Genomic DNA, 21856 nt, shown 5'->3' on the forward strand with positions numbered 1-21856 from the left:
TGCTGCAAAGGAGAGCAGCAGCAAACACGGCGCCACGTGGGAGACCTGGTAGGTGCCCTGGGCTTCTGACTTCTGCCTGGCCCAGCGCTCGCCTTTTGCACACATTTGGGGAGTGAAGCAGGGCATGGGAGCTCGCTCTCTGTCTTCCTCTCTCTGCCTTCCAAATAAGTACGCAAGTCTAAACAAAACTGAAGGAGGCTGCAGCCGAGCAGCAGGAATAGATCCCACCACTGCAAAACAAGATTCAGGCCTCCTTCACTGGCATCTTGACAGCTTTGCCAGATGGCAATAGGCAAGTTTTTTTTTTTTAATTGTAGAGTCCTGTGGCATTAAGTACAGTCAATTTATGGCCCCGACATCATTTTGAACTTATATTTGTAATTACAAATCTATATTCATCATTTTGAATTTATATTTGTACTTAGAAATCTATAGTTCTATGTCTTCGATTTATTTTTATTTCTATGCAACTTTATTCCCCTGCATTACAATCCAGAATAAGAGACCATCAGCTCCAGAAGCTCCCCGTTTACAAAGATCCTGGCACAGATGAAGCGCGCCCGGGCTCACTCAGCTGCTTCCTGGTCACCCGGGGCTGGGCGCTAAGTGGATTTCCTCCACGAGTTACACCTGAGCCCAGCGCGCCGCGGCCCCGGCAGGTGCAGATCCCACCAAGGGCTTGGATCGGCCCCCTTTCCGCCAGGTGCCCGCCCACTCCGCAAGAAGGAAAACCTGGAAAAATCCAGACCAGGTTTTCCGTCGCACTTGCCCCCGGCGGGAACCTCGGGCCCGGGGGCGGAGGCCGAGAGGCGGGGCGCGCGGATTGGCCGGCCGGCGGTGCGCGGGGCTCGGCGGGAGTGTCGGTGCGTGTGGCGGGAGCGTCAGTACGCGCGGCGGGAGCAGCAGGACCGGTCGCGGCGGGATGGCTCCGCCGGAGCGGCGGCGGGCCCGCGGCCATGCGGGGTGAGTGTGCGGGGGTCTCGGTGGACGCCTTGCGGGGCAGGTGGCGGGGTGGCCCTCGTCCGCGCGGCTCTGCGTCTGCGAACCGGGCTGTCCTGTCTCCGTTTGCTGGGCGCGCACCCCGGACGGGACCGGGAGGTGCCGCTCCCACACGCGCTCTAGGTTGGGGCTGGCGGCTTGAACTTTTGCGCGGGTTAGCCGGCCAATGCGCGGCGGCTCCGAGTGTTCACCCGGGCATCCGTGCCCAGGCTGGAACTGCCTCAAAGGCTGTCCGCTGACGCCTTGGGGCGTGAGACCCCCGAAATCTGTTGAGTGCTCCCCTCCAATTGCAGCAGTACCCACGGAAAGGAAATTGTATTTGTGGTTATCACGAAGACTTCCACCCGTTGGGAAGCCTCCAGCTTGAAGACTGAAAGGACATTTGGCTTTTTGTTTTAAGCCCACGAGAGAGATGGCTGAAAATGATTTAGGTGTGGGCGTGTGCTGATCCAGTTTCTAGTTAGTACTCAGTTACTTGGCTGTGCGAGCCTTGCTGGTCCCCGCTCAGTGGATTCTGACTGAGATGGTTGGAGAAGGCAGTTAACAAGCTGTGAGCAGTTACCGAGTTGATCTGTTACCATTACGCTGATTGGATGGGCTGTAGCCAATTAAGTTGCTTCCACGCCTGGCTTATGTCTTCCTGCAAAGGGTGTAAATCGGGTTGCTGGCTGGAGGCCTCTGATGTTGCGGTTCTGGGAGCAGTTCCGTTGTTTCTGATTTTGCTTTGTCCAGGCAGACTCATCTAGATTTCATGGACCTGCAGCGTCACTGACAAGGCATTTTTGAGCCCCAGAATGATAAAGTTGCCGTTACATCAATACTGCTTCTGCTGTCTTCGTTAGGTTTTCAGGATCTACTGTAGCCTGGAAACTTAAGAAATCGCTGCTTTTCACTTTTTTTTAAAGCTGTGATTCACATAATGTTTTGTATCCCAGATAACTGGCATTTGTGCCCATGAAACACAAGTTCATGAAAATGGCATATCTGGTGCAATTTATGTTCTTCTGGATTTCCCATTTTACAAAATGGCTGCGGTGGAAGCCCCTGAACAACTTTGTACAGCTGATGAAAATTTGGGCCTTGACTGGAGATTAGAAAGTTGCCATGGCTGTGCTAGCGGATGCTAGGGTGGCTGTGCTAGGAAAGCCAGGCTGACAGACTTAGGGGAGTGTGGAGATCTCCACCAAGGGGCAAAGGAACAACCGATGAGCAGGGCTAAAGGAGGGGGCAGGTTGACATGGTGTCCATCCAAGTGTTTGAAACCTGCAGGGCGGCTTGTGAAGTTGGAACTACCGGAGGCGCCTAACAGTCGGTGATGTAGGTTGTCCTTGCCACTGTGTTACAGTTTGTTGTGATATGTTTCCTTCATTGCTGGAGGGCTGCATCTTTATGTTTTATTCTAACTGCCCAAGCCCCATGGAGACGGGCAGGCTCTGGATGGGAACTGACAGGGCCTTTCCTGCAGGCTGCTGTCTGCCTAGCTGCCGGTGGCCTTGGGCTCACATACATCTGTCCCCTTGCTCTGCCTTGTGGAGTTGTCCAGCTGGGTGAACAGGTGCAGGTGGCGTGGTGTTAGGTCCCTGATCCGTGTCATTGTACCCTCTCTTGGCTCTGTCTTCCAAGTCCATCACCTCTGGCGGCTGGCAGAGCGGCAGACTTAGGGGGTTTTCATGTCCTTGAGGGAGAAAGTGGATATTTTACATGTATTGGTGATATAGTCTGACTTCTTAAGTATGCTTGTGGGACTTGGGTTCTGTTTTCCAACCTCAGCAAAGCTGCGTGTGCACCATTTGTCTGGGAATGAGTATTATTTGGGAAGAAAAGACTTGGAAAGCATCCAAGTATTTTGCCTGATTTTAAATATTTCCTAACTTCTTTCTTAGAGCGGTACATTCAAGGAACACTTCAGGAAGAACATATTCTGTGAGAGAAGTAAGTTACCTTTTTATATTTTAATGTGATTTTTTTTCCACATTGACAATACGAAATAACCTTAGGTGAGGACCCCAGAGTTTTCTTTAGGTCATTTGATTTAAGCTCTGTGTTTTAGTGTAGTTAAGAAAAAAAAAGGTTTATTCCTCTTCTTCCCACTTTTTCCACTGTTGTGGAGAAAATGAGCCTTGTTATCATTTTAGAAACAGCTCTTTTGTTCTGAGCCTGGGTTGCTTTAATTTTCGCCTACGTAATTACCATTGTATAAAAATTGTCCAGCTTTCTGCATCTTGCCATATCTCACACCGTTTTGCCATGCTGTCAGCGATGGCGTGTGATTTGATAATATTCCGTGTAGTCCACAGTTTATTTGTGTATTTCTTTAGGAGAGTCTCAGGATGTGCGTTTGCAATGGCAGGTGCATTTAACGCTCTTGATAGCTATTTCCAAACTAGCTCCCAATGGTTCACACCTGCAGTGCAGGGCGCCTGGCAGTTGAGAGTTGCTGTGTTCTCCTTTGGGCCTCGGGCGTCCGCTGAGGCACGCAGCCCTGGGCCGCAGCAGCCCTTGGAGCAGGTCCCGTAGGCTGCACTGTGCGCCTGGTCTCCGCTTCAGTCGGCAGTCCTCACCCCTCTCTGCTCTCACACAGGGAAAGAGAGGCGGATGAGCATGTTCTGGGGAGAGGCCCCATGGCTTTGTGTGGTCTAGGCATCTAACATTGCTTTGGGTAAGCTAACCTACCGCCTGTTCACCTCACAATCCTGTGAAATGAGGATTTTTTTAAATAGTTAAAACCAACCAGAAAGAGTACGTCATGGCCATGTGAGATGCATGTGTGTGTCTTGGAGCGGAGTCGCAGTGGAACCAAGTGCAGGCAGTGTCGCCACGGCTGCCTTCGCTGTGCAGTGGCCCACGTGAGATGTTGGTGGGAGCTAGTGGAAGCCTCCGGGCCCGCAAAGGCTGCAGTGTTTCTGTTCTGGTCCTTTGCAGAAAGGACTTGCCTCCGCTGCCTTCCTCAGTCGGGACCGTGTGTCCGGGGACGGCGCAGTGTGGATGGCTTCTCCAGGCAGCAGCCGCGGCAGGAGTGTCCCTGCTGAAGACGCCGGCTGGGTTCTGTCGTGGGTCAGAAGCAGCGCAGTGACTTGATTCCATTTACTTTTAGAAAGCCGGTCGGAAGCACAGGCCTCCTGACGTGTTTGATTTTCCTGATAATTCTGAAATCTCCAGCAGTGCCAGTGAGGGTAAGAAGGACACGGAGCCTTATGAGACTTTCGGTTAGTATTTCGTGTCTTTGTCCAAAAATACTTTAAAGCAACAGCATTTAGGCTAGATGTAATAAAAAAGAGATGTATCTTCAAATGTCAAAATCATTTGTCTACAGATACTGTTCTGGGGGAGTACTCGATAATTCCAGTTAGTTGTGATCATTTCCTTTTTTGTTTTCTAAGATTTATTTTTATTTTTATTGGAAAGTCAGGTTTACAGAGTGAAAGAGAGGAGAGAAAGATCTTCCATCCGCTGATTCACTCCCTAAGTGATCACAGTGGCTGGAACTGAGCTGACCTGAAGCCAGGAGCTTCTTCTGGGTCTCCAGTTCAGGTGGACAGTCCCAATACTTTAGGCCATCCTCTACTGTTTTCCCCGGCCACAGTAGGGAGCTGGATGGGAAGTGGGGCTGCTGGAATATGAACTGGTTCCCACATGGGATCCTGGCATGTGCAAGGTGAGAACTTTAGCCACTAGACTACCATGCCAGACCCCAAAATTTATTCTTTTGCAGTATATAACTCACTGGTTAGTAGTTTATGCAAAAGTTGTGTAATCGTCACCATTCCCTGACTCTAGAACACATTTCTTACCCTAACAGCCCTGCAGGTGGTTGCACCCACTCCCTGTTCCCCTGCCTTCAGACTCCTGGCAGTCCCACCTGGTTTCTGTGGATTTGCCTGTTCTGAACAGTTCTCGGTAAATGGAGTCCTAAACCATGCAGTCCTGTGTGATTGACTTAACACTTAGCTTGCTGTTTTCACATATGTTCTTTCATATTGCAGCATGCATTTGGTCATTTCGAAACATTCTTACTACTCAGGATTCCATTGGGTGGGTGTACTAGGTTGTTATCTGTTCCTATGTTGGTGTAAATCTTGGCTTTTTCCAGTTTGGAGCCGTACTGGAGAACTCCTCAGTACAGGTTTTTGGGTAGACCTGCACTTTCAGCTGCCTTCGGTACACACTATCTCTGCATGGACTCGCTGTGTACGTTGGTATTTTTAGCTTTTGAAGGACTGTGTTATAAAGCAACTACCACTTTATATGTCTACAGCAAGGTTCTAATTTATTCACATCTCAAAACTTATTGTCTTAATGTTTTGGTTCTAAATAGTATGAAGCAGTGGTTTTGTGTATATGGAAAGATATGTTTGTCATTTTAAATATTTTAAGTGCAGTTTTGTGGCATTCACATTGTTGTACAACCATCATCACAGTTCGTTTCTAGATCTTGCCCATCTTGCTAGCTGAGGCGCTGTGCCCATTGAACATGCCCCGTTCTCCCTGTGCCTCAGCCCTTGGCAACCACTTTTGTATTTCCCGTACGCATCTGACTGCTGAAGCCCCTCCTGTAAGAGGAGTCCTGTAATATCCACCATTTGGGGATTTATTTAATGTAATGTCTTTAAGGTTCATCCCTCCTTTAAAAAGGATTTCTTTTTAAAGCAGAATAATATTCCATTATACATGTGTACATGATGTAGATATGTCACACTTATCCGTTCATCTCTGGATGAATGTGTGGCTTCCTCCTGCCTGTTGACTGTTGTGAGTAATGCTGTAGTTAACGCGGGCACACAGCTGTCTCCTGCTTTACCTCCTCTAGGGTTCATGCCCAGAGGTGGAGTGGCTGAATTGCACGGTAGTTCTGTGTTGGCATTTTTGAGTAAGTGCTATGCTGTTTCCTACAATGGCTGCAGCATTTTCTATTCCCAGCAGCGATGCACAGGCGTCTGGCTTCCACACCCTCCCCTACACTTGTTTTGTTGTTATACTAAGAGATATGACATAGTAACTCATTGTGATTTTGATATGCATTTCCTAAATGCTTAATAGTTATTAAGTATGTCCTCAACAGTCTAATTGGTCAGTAGTACATCTTCTCTGAAGCGCTAACCACACTATTTTTAAATTGAGTTTTAGCAAGATGTAAGAATCCAGCTAGTATGACTGGTTATATTTGATGATTAGGGAGTTGTTTAATTTTTTCTTCTCTTCACAGCAGTAACTAAATCCTGCGCCTTATGGAGAGCAATAAAAAGTATATTACTGACCTGTGCAATCAGTAGTTGATCATTTAAGCAGCAGTAGATTTGAAAAATTTTGCTTACATTTGCACTGCCATGCTAAAACCCAAGCCTGAGAAATAGCAGTGCTGTTCTCACCAGGATGTCCTTAACTCTTGCAGCAGTTCGGCTCTGTCCCTTCTGGTCACCTCACTGCCCTACCAGGTCATCCACTGTAACCGGACGCCTGGCACCGTCCCCCACTATCCCTGTGCCGCTCTCCTGGGCGGGCAGGAGCATCCCCCCTCCAAGTAGCTCCTGTCTATACGGCAAGGCCAGCTCTTCTTTTGCCATCTTCCACATCCAAGTTAACTTTTAAAAAAAGATTTATTTTATTTTTATTGGAAAGTCAGATACACCGAGAGGAGGAGAGACAGAGAGGAAGATCTTCTGTCTGTTAATTCACTCTCCAAGTGGCCACAATGGCCAAAACTGAGCCGATCCCAAGCCAGGAGCCAGGAGCTTCTTCCTGATCTTCCATGAAGGTGCAGGGTCCCAAGACTTTGGGCCGGCCTTAATTGCCTTCCCAGGCCACAAGCAGGGAGCTGGATAGGAAGTGGGCAGGATTAGAACTGGCATGCATATGGGATCCCATTGCATGCAAGATAAGGACTTTAACCACTAGGCTACAGTTCAGGACCCTCAAGTTAACTTTTTATGCTACCCAAAGGCTCCAGCCAATCCAGAATAAAATAGACAGGAGGAAGGGAGGAAGGACTGGCCTGTTTGCCCAAAGAACCATTCATTCAGCAATACTGAGAGCCCTCAATGGGTAAGACACTTTGAGAGGAAATAGTCCTGCAACTGACACAACACTAAAGCAGAATTCACCATTCAGGATCTCCCAAGGAGACAGTCCGTTGGGTGAGGGAAGAAAGTGTTAGGCTTCCTATTTATGTTGATTTAACATAGTAAGATATTTCTATTAATATATAAGTCCTGTAGCAAAGATCAATAACTGAGATTGGTTGGTGATGTGTGCTTTATTGTAGAGGAGTAGTAACAGGAGGTATTTGGGAATGAGTGACCTGTCGGATTGATGCTAGCTTTGTTAACCACTGAAGCAGCTTGGTTTGTAGTGCACTTTACGGGCACGAACACTGCCCAGACAGACTGCTTAGACTGTGTCTTGGGTCTTGCCTAGACCCTCCTCTCCACAGCACCGCCATATACGCTGACGAGGAGGAACTCTCGCGACACTGTGGCTCGTCCGTCCACTCAACCCCTCAGGGAGAGACAGCACGAGGCAGGTACGCTTCCCCGGCGAGCCGTGGCTGGTCCCTGCTGTGGGATGTCTGGGAAGCTCTTTAAGTCAGAAGCTAGTAATGCTCAATTTTGGGAATTTGATTTTGAGCCAACTTGGTAGGTGTTTCCTCAAGAGAACTTGGTTATTTCTCCATACTTGGCATTGTGTTAAATAATTATTGATTTTCATGAGTAACGTAACTGACACTTGCATAATCCTAGAAATCATGCCTATGAAAGGAGTTGAGCTTTGGAGTAAAACCAGTGAGAGGAGGAAAGACTTTGAACACAGAGTTTCAGGTGCTTCTGAGAGAATCCTCGCTGTGCCCGAGGAGACAGGCCAAGCAGACATGAAGTGTGTTTCAGACATCTTGTCTCTGAGGAGTGTGAGTTTGAATTCTCTGAATTTATGTGACGGTATGGGTCAGAGACAACTTTAGAAGAGGTTAATATAATGCAGAACTCAATAACTCAATAATTTAGGATTAATTATAAATGATTAGAGCAAACACTTAGAGATCTTATTCGGTAATAGATCAATTCCAGTATTGAATGTATTTTGAAGGAGTCAGAACCACTTTTTTAAGATTTGTTTGTTTATTATTGGAAAGTCAGATTTACAGAGAAGGGGAGACAGATTTTCCGTCTTCTGGCTCTCTCGCCAAGTGGTTGCAATGGTTGGGGCTGAGTCAGGAGCTTCTGCTTGGTCTCCTGCACAGGTGCAGGGTTCCAAGGCTTTGGGCCGTCCTTGACTGCTTTCCCAGACCACAAGCAGGGAGCTGGATGGGAAGTGGAGCAGTTGGGATATGAACTGGCGCCCATATGGGATACTGGGTGTGCAAGGCAAGGATTTTAGCCACTAGGCTACCGTGCTGGGTCCAGAACCACATTTTAAACACAGCTGTTTCAGTTAGGCAGAAAACTTAATGAGGAAGTCACTTTGGGGTTATCTGAATTATGGAAGTTCTGTACTCCTCTGGGAACTCTGGTTTTTATGAGATGGTTTTGAAAACCAATAGTAAAAGCCAAGTATTTGACAAAATATACTATCACTTCAGACGATTGAATGTGGCCAGACCAGAGATCAGTTGTTTGAGCCATCACTACTGCTCTAAGGAATATGCTTTAGCAGGAAGATGAAGTGAAAAAAAACAAATGTCAAGCTCAGGCCCTCGGATGCAGGCTTTTAGTATCTTCATCGCTGGCCCGAATGTCTGCCTCATGCCTCATTTTTGAGTGTGTGCATTTTGAGGTTGATGTTAAATGTTGATTGCGTTGAATGAAAAGATGGAAGAACCATTCTGTCCCATCCAAGGTTAGGATTATTTTTTCAAAGGACAAAGGAAAATATTTCCTCTTCCATTACCAAAGCTGGGTCTAGTGAACTGGCTCTTAGCCCACATATCTGGGACTGATAACTCAAAGACATGGTTCTCGGATGTGACCAAAAAGTGCCTTGAATTACTACTGCTTGCCTGTGAGGAGATCAGCTGACGTGGCTGGATGGGGGAGATGGTCACCATGTCCAGGAAGGTGACAGGCCTGCCCGGGCTGCATTCAGTCCAGCAGTATTTTGGGTTGGGTGAGCAAATGGCAGAGTCGCTGTGTGAATGTTTGCACGGTACTGATGGCTTATTCTTTGGCACAGTGTGAACACTTCTGAAAATAAAGCAAGTGAAAATGAATCCGTACAAATCAGCACCAAAAAGGTATGTGGCACATCGTCTTCTAACTTTGCAAGGCATTTCCTGTTTCTGTCAGATGTAGACAGAAGAAAATGTTCTGTGGCAACATTTTTTTTAATAGGGAAAGTATGATGTTGCGGAAGATATCTTAATCGTAAAGGTGAAATCTTTTCATCTGAAGTGTTGCTCCTGGAGGTGTTTTTCAGGTGTGTCTGCTGGTTTCCATAGCAGCGTGCGGTGTGCTCAGGTTGCGACTCAGCAGCAGAGGCGGCGGTTGGGAATGCTTACGGGGGGATCTTTGTGGTTTTCTTGTTCTGGCCGTTGGCCACGTTGCCATCTCCCTGTTGTGTTCAGTTTTGAAACCTCCAGAGGAGAAGTGTGAGCTCCACAGTTTTGTGCCCTCGCAGTCAGAGTGGCAAGCATCTGTGTTCCCCAACGCAGTGATGCCGCTCTCTTCACATAGCCGGGAAGAAAACGTAAACCCATCAGCGACGATTCTGAAAGCTGTGAAACGAGTGAGATACGAAGAAAAGTTTCACTACGAGAGAAAAAAAGTGTGCGGCAGCATGGAGCTTCTCCAACCGGGATGCCTTCGGGGACCCCAGGGACACCAGCCAAGTCAGCCCCACCCAAGAGGAGAGGAGACCTGCGTGGCCGGGCATCGCCTGAGAGAGACACCCTGGCCACATTGAGGCCACAGGTGAGAGCTGCCACCGCGGGCAAAGGCAAGACTAGATGAAACTTTTTAATAAGGCTTTTTTTTTTTTTTTTCATTTCTGTCAGTTATTTTAAAGGATAAATTTTGTGTTTTTCTTACTATAAAAATGTGTTGGAAAATCCAGAGAGCATGCTGTTCGCCTGTGTTTGCATAACCCAAGGGTAGCCCCTGTTTGCGGCTGTACTCCGCGGCCCTCTGGACATTTCTTGCCCTACATGGGCTCCTGCTTGCCATGAAGTACATCAACAGTGCCATGTTACGGTGCAGGCCGCTCTTGCATGGATGTGCCAGAGTGCAGTGAATCTCTTATTTGTGGAACGTTGCTTCAATGAACTCTCTTTGTAGCTAAATCGTGTGCATACCCTTAGAAAAAATGGTTCTGGTACAATTTCTGGGTCAGAATCTAAGATTATTGACATGTCAGTTTATTCGGTTGGTTAACATTTTGAATAAATAATCCATCTCACATTTGGAAACATGTTACAGTATAATCTCCCGCTCCTCTGTCTTCCACTTTCCACCTTCTGCTCCCTAAATGTACACATAGGCAGTTGGTTTCTTTTGTTTAATAATTTTACTTTTAATGTTCATGTGGTTGACAAGGCTGCACACCCATGAGGTGGGGAAGGTCGAGGGGTGGGGAAAGGAGGGTGGGATAAATGCTCCCATTGTTCCTTTTCTTTCATTTTCTCCTAGATCAGGGGGTGGGTGTGGATGGATGGAAGAGGAGGGGGCCGCTCCCAGTTGACAAACTGTATCAGTACCCAGGGAAGGGGGGATGTCCCCTTGATGTCATCATAGGATCCCTGATGGGCAGGACACTGAACACCTGAGGGTGTTGCTTGAGTGACCTTGATAATTCTGAGGTCATTGGTCTTGTTGCTGTATGGTTGAGAAAATCTTTCCAAGGCCCATTGGCTGACACCCACTCACTCAGACACTTACCACCAAGGCTCAGCGGGGAGAATCATCCAACCCATTCTTTGTTCCGTCTCCTGAGATGACACTTGCTGTCCTCTGCAAACCCAAATGAGGGGCTGTCCTGTCCTCGCTTGGACTAGCTGCACTGCACAGTCATCAGCAATCAAGGAGGCACAGTTCCAACACCTGCACGTGCTGGTTTTGCTCCAACCCAGCCTGGCATGACCTACCCCCAACTCTGCCCTGTCTTGCTCCTTGCCATCGGATGCTGCAGCCTGGCCTGGCTCTCCCTAGTCTCATCTCTCACTGGTAAGTGCTGCAGCCTAGCCTTGCCCAGCCTGCCCCCATACCTGCTCTCATGTGAAACTGGTAGCCTGGCATGGCCTGCACTCTATCTTGGCTTCTGCACATGTCAGTGTGGTATGGCTTGGCCCAGCCCTGCCTTGTCCACATGCCACCCCCCCTACCCCTGGTACCTTATGCTGGGTGTCAGTCAGTTCCATGGTCATGCCTAGCTCAGCCTGTCCCCAGTCCCAGTCCTTGAGCAAAGCAGAGGGTCCTGCAGTCCTACAGTAGTGAGCCCACAAATCCCCCAAAGAATCTGCCCCCAGACTGGTTCTCTTGTGTGCTGATTAGTGTCATGGCCCAGCCTAATGTGGTACACCCCCCAACCCAACACCTACTATGGATTAGCCCTGCCATGTAGGGCCCCCAGCCCTAACTTTTGTGTGTCAGTGAGCAGTGGCTGATGCCAAGTAGCCCAGCTCAGGTCTCCCGTATGGGTGGGTGCACTGGTCCTCTGGTTTCCCTCCTCCAAACTGCCTAGTCTAAGCCTCCTTGTTCACCTGCAAGCACAGTGGCGTGGCTGGTCACTTAAAAAAACAACCAAAAAAGATTAAGCAACTATGCTGGCATACTGGTATGATTAACACAAATGTGACGTTAACCAGGCCCAGAATGCCCACCAGCTATTGGCTGCTTTTCTCCCAGAAGTGTTAACATCTGCCTAGGTGCAATGCAGCAACAGCTGGGCGGCAATTGGTTTCTAATGTATTCTTCCAGAGTTTCCTTCTGCATGTTTATTTATAAATAAATATGAATATTTTTGTTTGGAAGTCAAAGTTAGAGATCTTTTATCTGTTGGTTCACTCTCCAACTGGACATGCTGAAACTTGAAGCTGCAAGTTTTATACAGGTCTCCCTGCATGGGTGTAAGGCCCCATATACTTGGACCGTCTTCTGCTTTCGCTAGAGCATTAGCAGGGAACTGGATTGGAAGTGAAGCATCAGAGACATGGACTGGTGGCCCTGTGGGATGTCAGTGTTGTAGGGGGCAGTTTTATCTGGTGTGCTACCACGCCAGACCCATTTCTCTTTTTTACAAATGAAAGGATAGCATGCGTGTTCTTCTGCCTCTTGTTGAGTTTGTCTTGGTGAAAAGCCCGTGTGCACTTGAAATTTGCAGTTGTTAGGTATAGTATTCTGTATGTATTGATTAAAGTCAGTTTGATAGTGAAGTTAAAATGTGTGGCCTTATTATTTTTGTTGTGGAGGGTTTTTGTTTGTTTCGGTCTACTTGATATCAGTTACGTAGATTTTTTTTGATTTGTTTGAAAGGCAAAATTAGGGAGGGACAGTGAGGTTTTCACCCACAAAATGACCACCATGCTGGAGCTGAACCGATCCAGGAGCTTCCTTTGGGTCTCCCATGTGGCTGCAGGTACACAAGCCCTTGGACCATCTTCCCCTGCTTTCCCAGGTGCATTGGCAGGGAGCTGGATCAGAAATGGAACAGTGGGGAACTGAACCAGCATCCACAGGGGATAGATTACACTGGGCCAGCACTGTACCCTTTAATGACTTCCTTCGCACTCCCTCTCACCAGCTTCTTGTAACCGCTGTTGTACTCCATATAAGACTGTTTGGAATTGAGTTTGTTTAGGTTGTGTTTCCTGATGAATGGTTCCCAGTATCATGAAATCTTGAAAAATCAATATTGTATGATCTTAATCTAGCCAGATGAACTGTCTTATGCTTATTCTGCATGCTAAGCCACCCCCCATTTTTTAAAAAAAAAAAAAAAAGATTTATTTTTTACTGGAAAGGCGGATATACAGAGAGGAGGAGAGACAGAGGAAGATCTTCTGTCCAATGAGTCACTCCCCTAGCAGCTGCAACGGCCGGAGCTGAGCCAACCTGAAGCCAGGAGCTAGGAGCTTCTTCTGGGTCTCCAACATGGGTGCAAGGTCGCAAGGCCCTGGGCCATCCTCAACTGCTTTCCAGGGCCAAAAGCAGGGAGCTGAATGGGAAGTGGGGTCACCAGGATTAGAACCGGTGCACATATGGGATCCCAGAGTGTGCGAGGTGAGGCTTTAGCAGCTAGGCTATCATGCCGGGCCCAAGCCTTTTTAATTTTTTTTTTTCTTCGACTTGTTTTTGTCTTTAAATTGAGAAATGACTTCAGGCATATCCTTATCCATGTTTGAAAGTGTCTGCCTTCTAACTAGATTGGTTGGTTTATTTTCTTTTGATGTAACTATTGAAATGGCTAGGCTTATTTTGATGCTTATTTTCTTTTTGTCCCTCTTGTTCCTCCATTACTGTAAAAATCCATTTTGTAATATAACTTTTTTGTGTGATTGGATTTGATTCTATGATCTTACTGTTTTTCTTTTATTTTGCTGTCCCTGTTGTTAATTTGGCTTAGTTGAATATTTTTCAGTATTCTACTTTATTTTCTCTATTAGCTTCTCCCACCTTGGCAGTCACTTCTGGCTTGAAAACATACATCCTCAGCCGTGGGCATTTAAGTTAAGAGTTTACCCACTATGAGGTACCTGTGAGTCATTGGCAACTACTGACTCCAGCTGACTGCTAGTGCAGACCCCGGGAGGCAGCGGGTGATGGCTCCGGTGACCATTCCAGCCCCGGCTGTTGCAAACAACTGGGAAGCAAACCAGCAGAGGAGGAATTTCTTACATATATGTAAGAATGTGTGTATGTATGCACATACATATATTGTATATATGATATACATTATGTGTGTGCATATACACATCTTTCAATTAGCGAATCTGTTTGGAGTCAGTGTTGCCATGCCATTGTTCATCCCTCTTGGTATCTGCTGCTTCCCACTACATACATGTGATCATGGAACAGTGTAACTCATCCTCATCCTCTGTGCTGTTTCTCATTTTACTTGTAGATGATATGTCGGACCTTGAAATACTGTCATTCTTGATTTAAGCAGTTTTTTTAAGGAAATTATGAGAAGAAAAAGTGTATCAAAGTATATTGTCTTTTACCTCATTCTCTTTTCTCTCATCACCTTCCTACCAGTCTGAGTTTACAGCTTTTTCCCTTCAGCCTATGGAACATTCTCACCATTTCTTTCTTTCTTTCCTTTCCTTTTTTCTTTTCTTTTTTCTTTCCTTTCTTTCTCTTTCTTTCCTTTCTTTTCTTTCTCTCTCTTTCTTTGTTTCTTTCTTTCCATTTATTTATTTTGATTGCAAAGTCAGATTTACATAGAGGAGGAGAGACAGAGGAAGATCTTCCGTCTGATGATTCACTCCCCAAGTGACAGAAATGGCCGGAGCTGTGCCAATCCAAAGCCAGGAGCTAGGAGCTTCACCCAGGTCTCCCATGCAGGTGCAGGGTCCCAAAACTTTGGGCCATCCTCGACTGCTTTCCCAGGCCACAAGCAGGGAGCTGGATGGGAAGCAGGACTGCCGGGATTAGAACCGGCGCCCATATGAGATCCCGGGGTGTTCAAGGTGAGGACTTTAGCCGCTAGGCCACCACACCAGGCCCTCAACCATTTCTTTTACTGCTGATCTGGTGGTGTCACTCTCTCACACTTTACGTAAAGTGTGTTTATTTCACTCCTGTTTTTATTTTTTTAAAGATTTATTTATTTTTGTTACAAAGTCAGATATACAGAGGAGGAGAGACAGAGAGGAAGATCTTCCATCCGATGATTCACTCCCCAAGTGACCGCAACAGTCGGTGCTGTGCCGATCCAAAGCCAGGAGCCAGGAACTTCCTCCAGGTCTCCCACATGGGCGCAGGGTCCCAAGGCATTGGGCCGTCCCCAGCTGCTTTCCCAGGCCACAAGCAGGGAGCTAGATGGGAAGTGGAGCTGCCGGGATCAGAACTGGCGCCCATATGGGATCCTGGCGTGTTCAAGGCCAGGATCTTAGCAGCTAGGCCATGCCGCCTGGCCCCACTCCTGTTTTTAAAGAATATTTCATTAGGTGTAGACTTAGGAGCTGACAGTTTTTCTCCTAGCTCTTTTAACATGTCATAGTGCTGTCTTCTGGTCTTGGCTATTTCGGATGAGAAGTCAAGGAGATCACCAGTTGTTCCCGTGTGTATTTCAGTGTCTGTCTTTGGCTGCTGCCAAGATGACATCTTATTCTTTGGCTTTGAGCATTTTAACCATGCCCCACCTGGCTATGCCATCCATCCTGTCACTTACCTTGTCTGGAGTTTTCTGAGCTGCTCAAAAGTTGGAAGTTTCTAGCCGTCATTTCTTCCAAAACAGTTTTTCTAGCTCATTTCCACTGTCTCTAGTTTGGACTTTATGTATTTTAGATCATTGGATATTTTTGTTAGGTCCCTGAGACTCTGATAATTTTGTTGGAGTCTTTTTCCCCTCTCAGCCCTTGTCAGTTGCATACATTTGTTTGTTTTTCAAGTTCACTGGCCAGTATTTTATCCTTTGCAGTCTGAAGTTAGGCTTTTATGCAGTGTGCAGGATTGTGTCAGCTGTGCTCGAATGTCCGCATCCTGACCTCCAACTATCCTTTATTGGGAGAGGCCTATGTCATCACAAGCTTCCTTGTAAGAGAAGCAGAAGGAGATCAGACAGACACAGAGGAGTGGATGTGAGGAGGCGGGGGCAGAATGGCCACAGGCTAGGCTGGAAGCTGGACCAGACTGGCCGTGCAGTGGCCACAGCCCCTGCAGCTGGACGAGGCGAGCAGGGAATATTCCCAGGCATCTCCAAGGGGAGTGCTGTCCACCTGTACCTTGAGCCTGGGGCACCAGGAAGGATCCAGACCTGTGGCTTCAGAACTGACCAAGAACATGTGTCAGTTCTGTAAGCCAGCCCCTGAGCTTGTGAAACCACTAGAAACTAACATGCCAGCCAGTGATTACATGTTTTTCTTTTTAGTTGTGTGTTTGGTTCTGGAATTTGTGTGTGTGTGTATATATATATGTATGTATATATTTTTGCTCATGATAAAATTCCATAGGCGAGGCATTTCTGCTTGCACCCTCCATGCCTCTCCACTGTTTTCACCTATATTGTTACAATAGTAGACTCCTTCAGCAGCAGTCACAAATCCATCATTCTGTTATTTAGGTATATGATGACATTATAGGTATAGACAATGGTAGAAAGTCCAGCATGTCATTGTCAAGGTACATTTAACTGTTTCATTGGGAATCCATCTTTTATTTGGAAGCAGAGATGCTTAGTGCAAAATACCTTCAGTCTCCGAATGCTAGTTTCTATTATGTGGTTCCTCTAGATGATTATAAGTATATACATGTTTACTGTGTACTATTGATCTTATATTTTGCATAAATATTGCCTTATGTCAGAACATGAGATATTTATCTTTTTTTTTTTTTACTTTTTTGGAAAGATTTATTTAAAATGCAGATTTACAGAGAAAAGGAGAGACAAATCTTTCATTTACTGTGAGCCGCAATGGCTGGGGCTGAGCCAGTCTGAAGCCAGGAGCTTCCTCTGGGTCTTCTATACTGGTGCAGGGTCCCAAGGCTTTGGGCCATCCTCCATTGTTTTCCTAGGTCATAAGCAGGGAGCTAGATGAGAATTGGAGCAACTGGGACATGAACCTGTGCCCACATCAGATCCCAGTGCTTGCAAGGGGAAGGTTAGCCAACTGAGCCATCGTGTTGGGTTGTCTTTTTTTTTTTTTTAAACAATTTGTATTTCTTTAAGATTTGCATATAGTTAAAGACCATCATCTTTGGTTTTTAAATTATTTTTTATTGGAAAGGCAGGTTTATAGAGAGAAGATTCAGATCTTCTGTGCACTGGTTCACTCCCCAAGTGGCCACAATGGCCAGAGCTGAGCCAATCTGAAGCCAGGAGGCTCTTCTGGGTCTCCCACATGGGTGCAAGGTCTCAAGACTTTGGGCCATCCTCTGCTGCTTTCCCAGGCCACAAGCAGGGAGTTGGAAGGGAAGTGGAGCAGCTGGGACACAAACTGGTGCCCATATGGATCCTGATGCTTTGTAAAGTGAAGATTTAGCCACTGAGCCATTGTGCCGGGCCCAGGACCATCATTTCTTTTACTCCTTTAGCCATATTTATGATAGACATTTTAAAGTCTTCATTTTCATTAAAGACTTACCTGAAAGTCTCAGAGTTGGGGGTGGGGAGAGAGAGAGCGAGTGAGAGAGAGGTCTTGTATTCACTGATTCACTCTTCAAATGGCCACGAAGTATTCCCACGAGAAGTGAAGGAGAGCCAGGCAACTGAAGCTTGTGCAGGGAGGGGCAGCAGAGCCTGGGGGTAGGGTGGCCACACAGGTTGTGTCAAGGGGAGAGGAGTTGGGGTGCAGGGCATGCAGGTTGTCTTGTGCACCAGTGACCACGGCCCTCCCTCTCCCCGCCAAGTGCACTGTATCCCATAAGGCTCCACTGCTGCCTGCTGACAGGTATGCAGCTGGCCGGGCAGGTGGACGCCATCATGCTGTGAGCCAGCCACCTGCAGGCTGCCTCTGGGGGAGAGTGCCCCCAGTTCCCAGCGAGACAGACAGCACTGACCTTAGTCCCACAGTGGCAAGCAGGGGAGTTCTCCCAACAAACCAAGACCTCTCTGAGGACCGAGTCCCAGATGAGACCTTATCATTCAAACCGTTAAATGTGGTTTCTGTCCTCTTCAACTGTCTGATCAGTTAAATCTGTATCCCCAGCAAGGAACCCAGAAGGTGGAGGGCAGCCACTTCCCCTTTCAAGAACTATAGGAACTGTTCCTTCATTATAGCTGGGAACAGAAATTTGGCCTGATTCTGCACATTGTAATCTTATAGAATGAAACTTCAACTTTATCCATTATAATGGTTGTTAAAAATCAACAAAGTTTTATATTGTGAAAATTTTTATTTTTTTTTGCAGTGTTTCCTTATACTGACTTAGGTAATTCATATAATTTAGGATTAAATAAGCATTATGGTTTAAATATTGTTTGTATTTGGTAAATGAAATTGATTTTTTTTTTTTTAAGATTTATTTTATTTTTATTACAAAGTCAGATATACTGAGAGGAGGAGAGATAGAGAGGAAGTGGAGCTGCCGGGATTAGAACCAGCGGCCATATGGGATCAAGGCGAGGACCTTAGCCACTAGGCCACGCTGCCGAGCCCAAATTAATGCTTTTAAGAAAGAAAACTGAATGAATACATGTGCTGCTTTATTTTTATAGAAAGCTCGGAGAAAGAATGTGTCTCAAGGCAAAAGAAGGAAACCAAGAAGAGACACCAGTGGTGCAGGTACAGGATGGTGTTTTACTTGTTTATTTTACTTATTCAGAGAGATTGCCCTGCTGCTGATTCGTTTTCCCCAGATGCTCACAGTAGCGATGACTGCGCAAGACCGAAGCATCAGGAACTCATGCCTGGCCTCTCGTGTGTGTGTGTGGGGGGGTGGGGGGCAGGGACTCAAGGAGTGGAGCCATCACCTGCTGCCTCCCAGGGGCATGCTAGTAGGAAGGGGGGATTGGCCAGGCCCCTGGGACTCCAACCCTGGCCCTTCCCCAGCCATGGCACCCCCTGGAGAGCAAACCAGCCTATGGAAATTTTCTCTCTGATTTTCAAATAAATAATCTTAAAAATAACACTTCTAAATGAAATAAAGATTTAAATGTGGAAACTACCATTAGACACATTTTAGAGAAAGTACAGGCATATGTAAATGAATTAGTGAAGAGTGCTTAAGTAAGACACCAAACACTAAAACTATAATGGAAATGATTTTGACTTGAATAAAGTCAAGGCTTTCTGCTTATCCAGAGACCCGCACAGGACCACGTCGGGGCAGCGCTGGGTGCTTCCCCTGTTAATATTCCTTTCTTAGGCTGCCCTGGAGTCCCAGGTTATTCACCTTTCTATGGCATGTATAAATGGTCTTATGCATATATAATAACCCAGTGATTTTGATGCCAAAAATGTTAAATAATTTTGGATAGGCTGGATATAGTGGTTTTTTTAAATAATTTCAGATCTATTTCTGAGAGGTTAAGGAAGGTTTTATTTAGACTAGTAAGATCTTTAGATACTGTATTTAAAAGAAAAAAACCAACTTTCTACAGATTTTTGTTCTGGAATTCCTGGTTCCTGAGTTTGGGTCAGCAGGGACTTGGATAGGGAGAGAGTGGCTGAATCATGGTTATTGATGGGAAGGCAGTGCCAGAGGTCTTCTGTCTGCTGGTTCACTCCCCACATGGGCACAGCGTCCAGGGCTGGGCCCAGCTAAAGCCCGCAGCCAGGAACTCTATCCTGATCTCCCACGTGGGTGGCAGAGCCCAAGTGGCTGGGCCAGCTTCTGCCCCTCCAGGGGCGTTGGTGGGACACTGGATCTGGAGCAGAGGAGCTGGAACTTCATCCAGCACCTTAACGTGGGAAATGAGCAAGAGAAGCAGAGAACGTGTGGCTCCCGTGACCCTGCCACAGCCGTGAGCCGGACTTGGGTCCGGGGGGATCTGAAGTGAATGCACTATACGTGTGTCCCCGGTTTTGCAATATTATATAAGGAGCTAATTAAGAAATAATTTGTTTTGCTAGTGGTTAATGCTAACATTATGAATTGACAGGATAAAAAACATAAATGTGTATCTTCCTTCTGCTGGTTTACTTCCCAAGTGCTTGCAACAGCCAGAGCTGAGCCAATCCAAAGCCAGGAGATTATTCTGGGTCATACGGGTGCAGGGTTCTAAGGGCACATGCAGGAGCTGGATAGGAAGTGAAGCAACCGGGATACGAACTGGCACCCATATGGGATCCCAGCGCTTGCAAGGCAAAGATTTAGCCACGAGGCTGTTTTGCTGGGCCTATATTGTAGTTCTTCAGTTCAGATATCTTGATTGGATTTCTTCCATTTCACTATTGAGGAAATTGGGCTTCTCAAAATTTGACTTGCCTAAGAACTCCAGGCTAGAAAAAAAGTTGAGCCTAGCGCTGTAGGTCTTCCGATTCCTACTCCAGAACACTAGTGTGGCATTGTAAAATAATGCACTGAGAACTCTTCATGGATTCTACAAGTGCCAGTTTTGAGATAGCGTAGTTTACTAAGCGCTGCCAGCAAGGCCTTTTTCATGAGTGGTGTTGGACAGCCATGCTCAGCCAAGGTACCAGGTCATTAAAGGCAGCGGTGCTCTCGGCGGCTTCAGCAGGAAGCGAGTGACCATGAAGGTAGGGTGTGGGCACTGGAGCAGGATGCAGCAAGAATGACGTCTTGCATGATTTTTCGATTGTAACTGCCATTAGCCGTTTGGTGGGGATATTTTTGTTTCAAGCTTTGAGAACCCTGTCTCTAGAACCAAATTATGAAAAATTTGTATTTTAATTTGATCTGTCTTATTCTAGATATTTCTGACAGCATGCATATTTGGTGTCTAGAAGGAAAAAAGAGCAGTGACATCATGGAGTTGGATATAGTTTTGTCTGCGTTTGAGAAAACAATCCTGGAGTATAAGTAAGTCTTGATGTTTTGGTATGTGTGCTACTAATATCTAATCAGTTCCCTTTCAAGTACAACGTTGGCATATTGCAGGTTTTTGGAATGTAGTATTTTCATTACATTTTAAAACATTTTTTGTTGCCATTGCAATTTTTCTTTAATCCTGTTATTTAGCAGTGTGGTTTTGTATGTCCAAATATGTGAAGCTTTATTTTTCTATCTTAACTAGGTCATAATCAAAGATCAACATAGCTGGTGATATAACAATATCTACTTTGCAATGGGGAAGCTTTCTTTACAGTCTAGCACATGATTTTGTGCAGAATCTAGTTATTGGATTTGGGTAGCGTGTTTATTTTTTTTATAATTTATTCATTAATTACATTGTATTATGTGACACAGTTTCATAGGTACTGGGATCCTCCCCACCCCTCCCCAAACCCTCCCCCCATTAACTATTGTATCTGTATGGAACCAGTAATTACTACGGTTTTTTGGGGACTTTGTGCTGTGTATATTTTAGAGACCATTTTATTAGGAACATTGTACTTAAAATTGCTCTGCTTTACAAATTAAAACATTTTATCATCATGTGGTGACTTTCTCCATTGATAGAAAGTACTTTTTGGTCTTCAGATCTACTTTATCTGATACTAATATGCATCACGACCTTTCCTTTGCTAACATTTGCCAGACTGGACAGTCTTACTAAAGACATGCAAAGACAATGAGGGTTTGGTTCCAGGCAGTAGTAGTAAATCAAATAATCACTATAAAGTGAGTGGTTAGTTTTGGGTTTCCCAGAGCATGTGAGTTACATTTATACTGTAGTAATAGTACTGGGTCGAAGAACTGTATGTAACTTAAAGTATTTGCTGAACAACTGCTATCGCTCATCTGCTTGATGAGTCAGACTTGTTTCTCTGGTCTGACCCTGAGGTTGCTGACTGCGCAGTGTGCTAGTTGCTGGGCGGCTGTGACAGGTTCTTAAACTAGAGCAAAACTGAAGCTGGCCACACTGGTCCACTCTGCTTTTCCTGGAAGATTTCCCTGTAGTACGGGGCACTGTTTGAGAGTGGTTTACCCAGAGTAGAACTTCTCCCAGACCCTCTCGAGTTCCTGCTGGCCTCCTGGATGTGTCTGTGATGTCCTGAATCTTCTGCTTGATCCGCATACAGCATCCTCTGCAGGCACAGGTTCCATCTTAACAGGCTGCTTGCTCTGTTCATCCCACAGGAAGCAGCGGCTCACCTGGTAACCCTTGGTCAGGCTCCACTTCTAGTTCTTTCTGCTGTTTCCCTCACATT

General features: G+C 46.2%; 1 protein-coding gene across 2 annotated transcripts in view; it reads left to right on the forward strand.

The window, feature by feature from the left end:
• Positions 1–911: 911 nt before the first annotated feature.
• Positions 912–21856, forward strand: part of CENPU (centromere protein U) — a 29113-nt gene continuing 8168 nt past the window's right edge. Inside the window, exons 1-8 of one of the 2 annotated variants that reach the window (XM_058669931.1) lie at positions 912–963; positions 2883–2931; positions 4094–4205; positions 7411–7516; positions 9160–9220; positions 9660–9896; positions 18298–18364; positions 20456–20564. In XM_058669931.1, coding sequence (XP_058525914.1) covers positions 923–963; positions 2883–2931; positions 4094–4205; positions 7411–7516; positions 9160–9220; positions 9660–9896; positions 18298–18364; positions 20456–20564 — 782 coding nt within the window. In that variant the 5' untranslated portion in view covers positions 912–922. The remainder of the gene's footprint in view (positions 964–2882; positions 2932–4093; positions 4206–7410; positions 7517–9159; positions 9221–9659; positions 9897–18297; positions 18365–20455; positions 20565–21856) is intronic. The other variant, XM_058669932.1, reaches the window with a different exon arrangement.

Source organism: Ochotona princeps, chromosome 11, assembly GCF_030435755.1.
Source record: "Ochotona princeps isolate mOchPri1 chromosome 11, mOchPri1.hap1, whole genome shotgun sequence".
Taxonomy (NCBI): Eukaryota; Metazoa; Chordata; class Mammalia; order Lagomorpha; family Ochotonidae; genus Ochotona; species Ochotona princeps.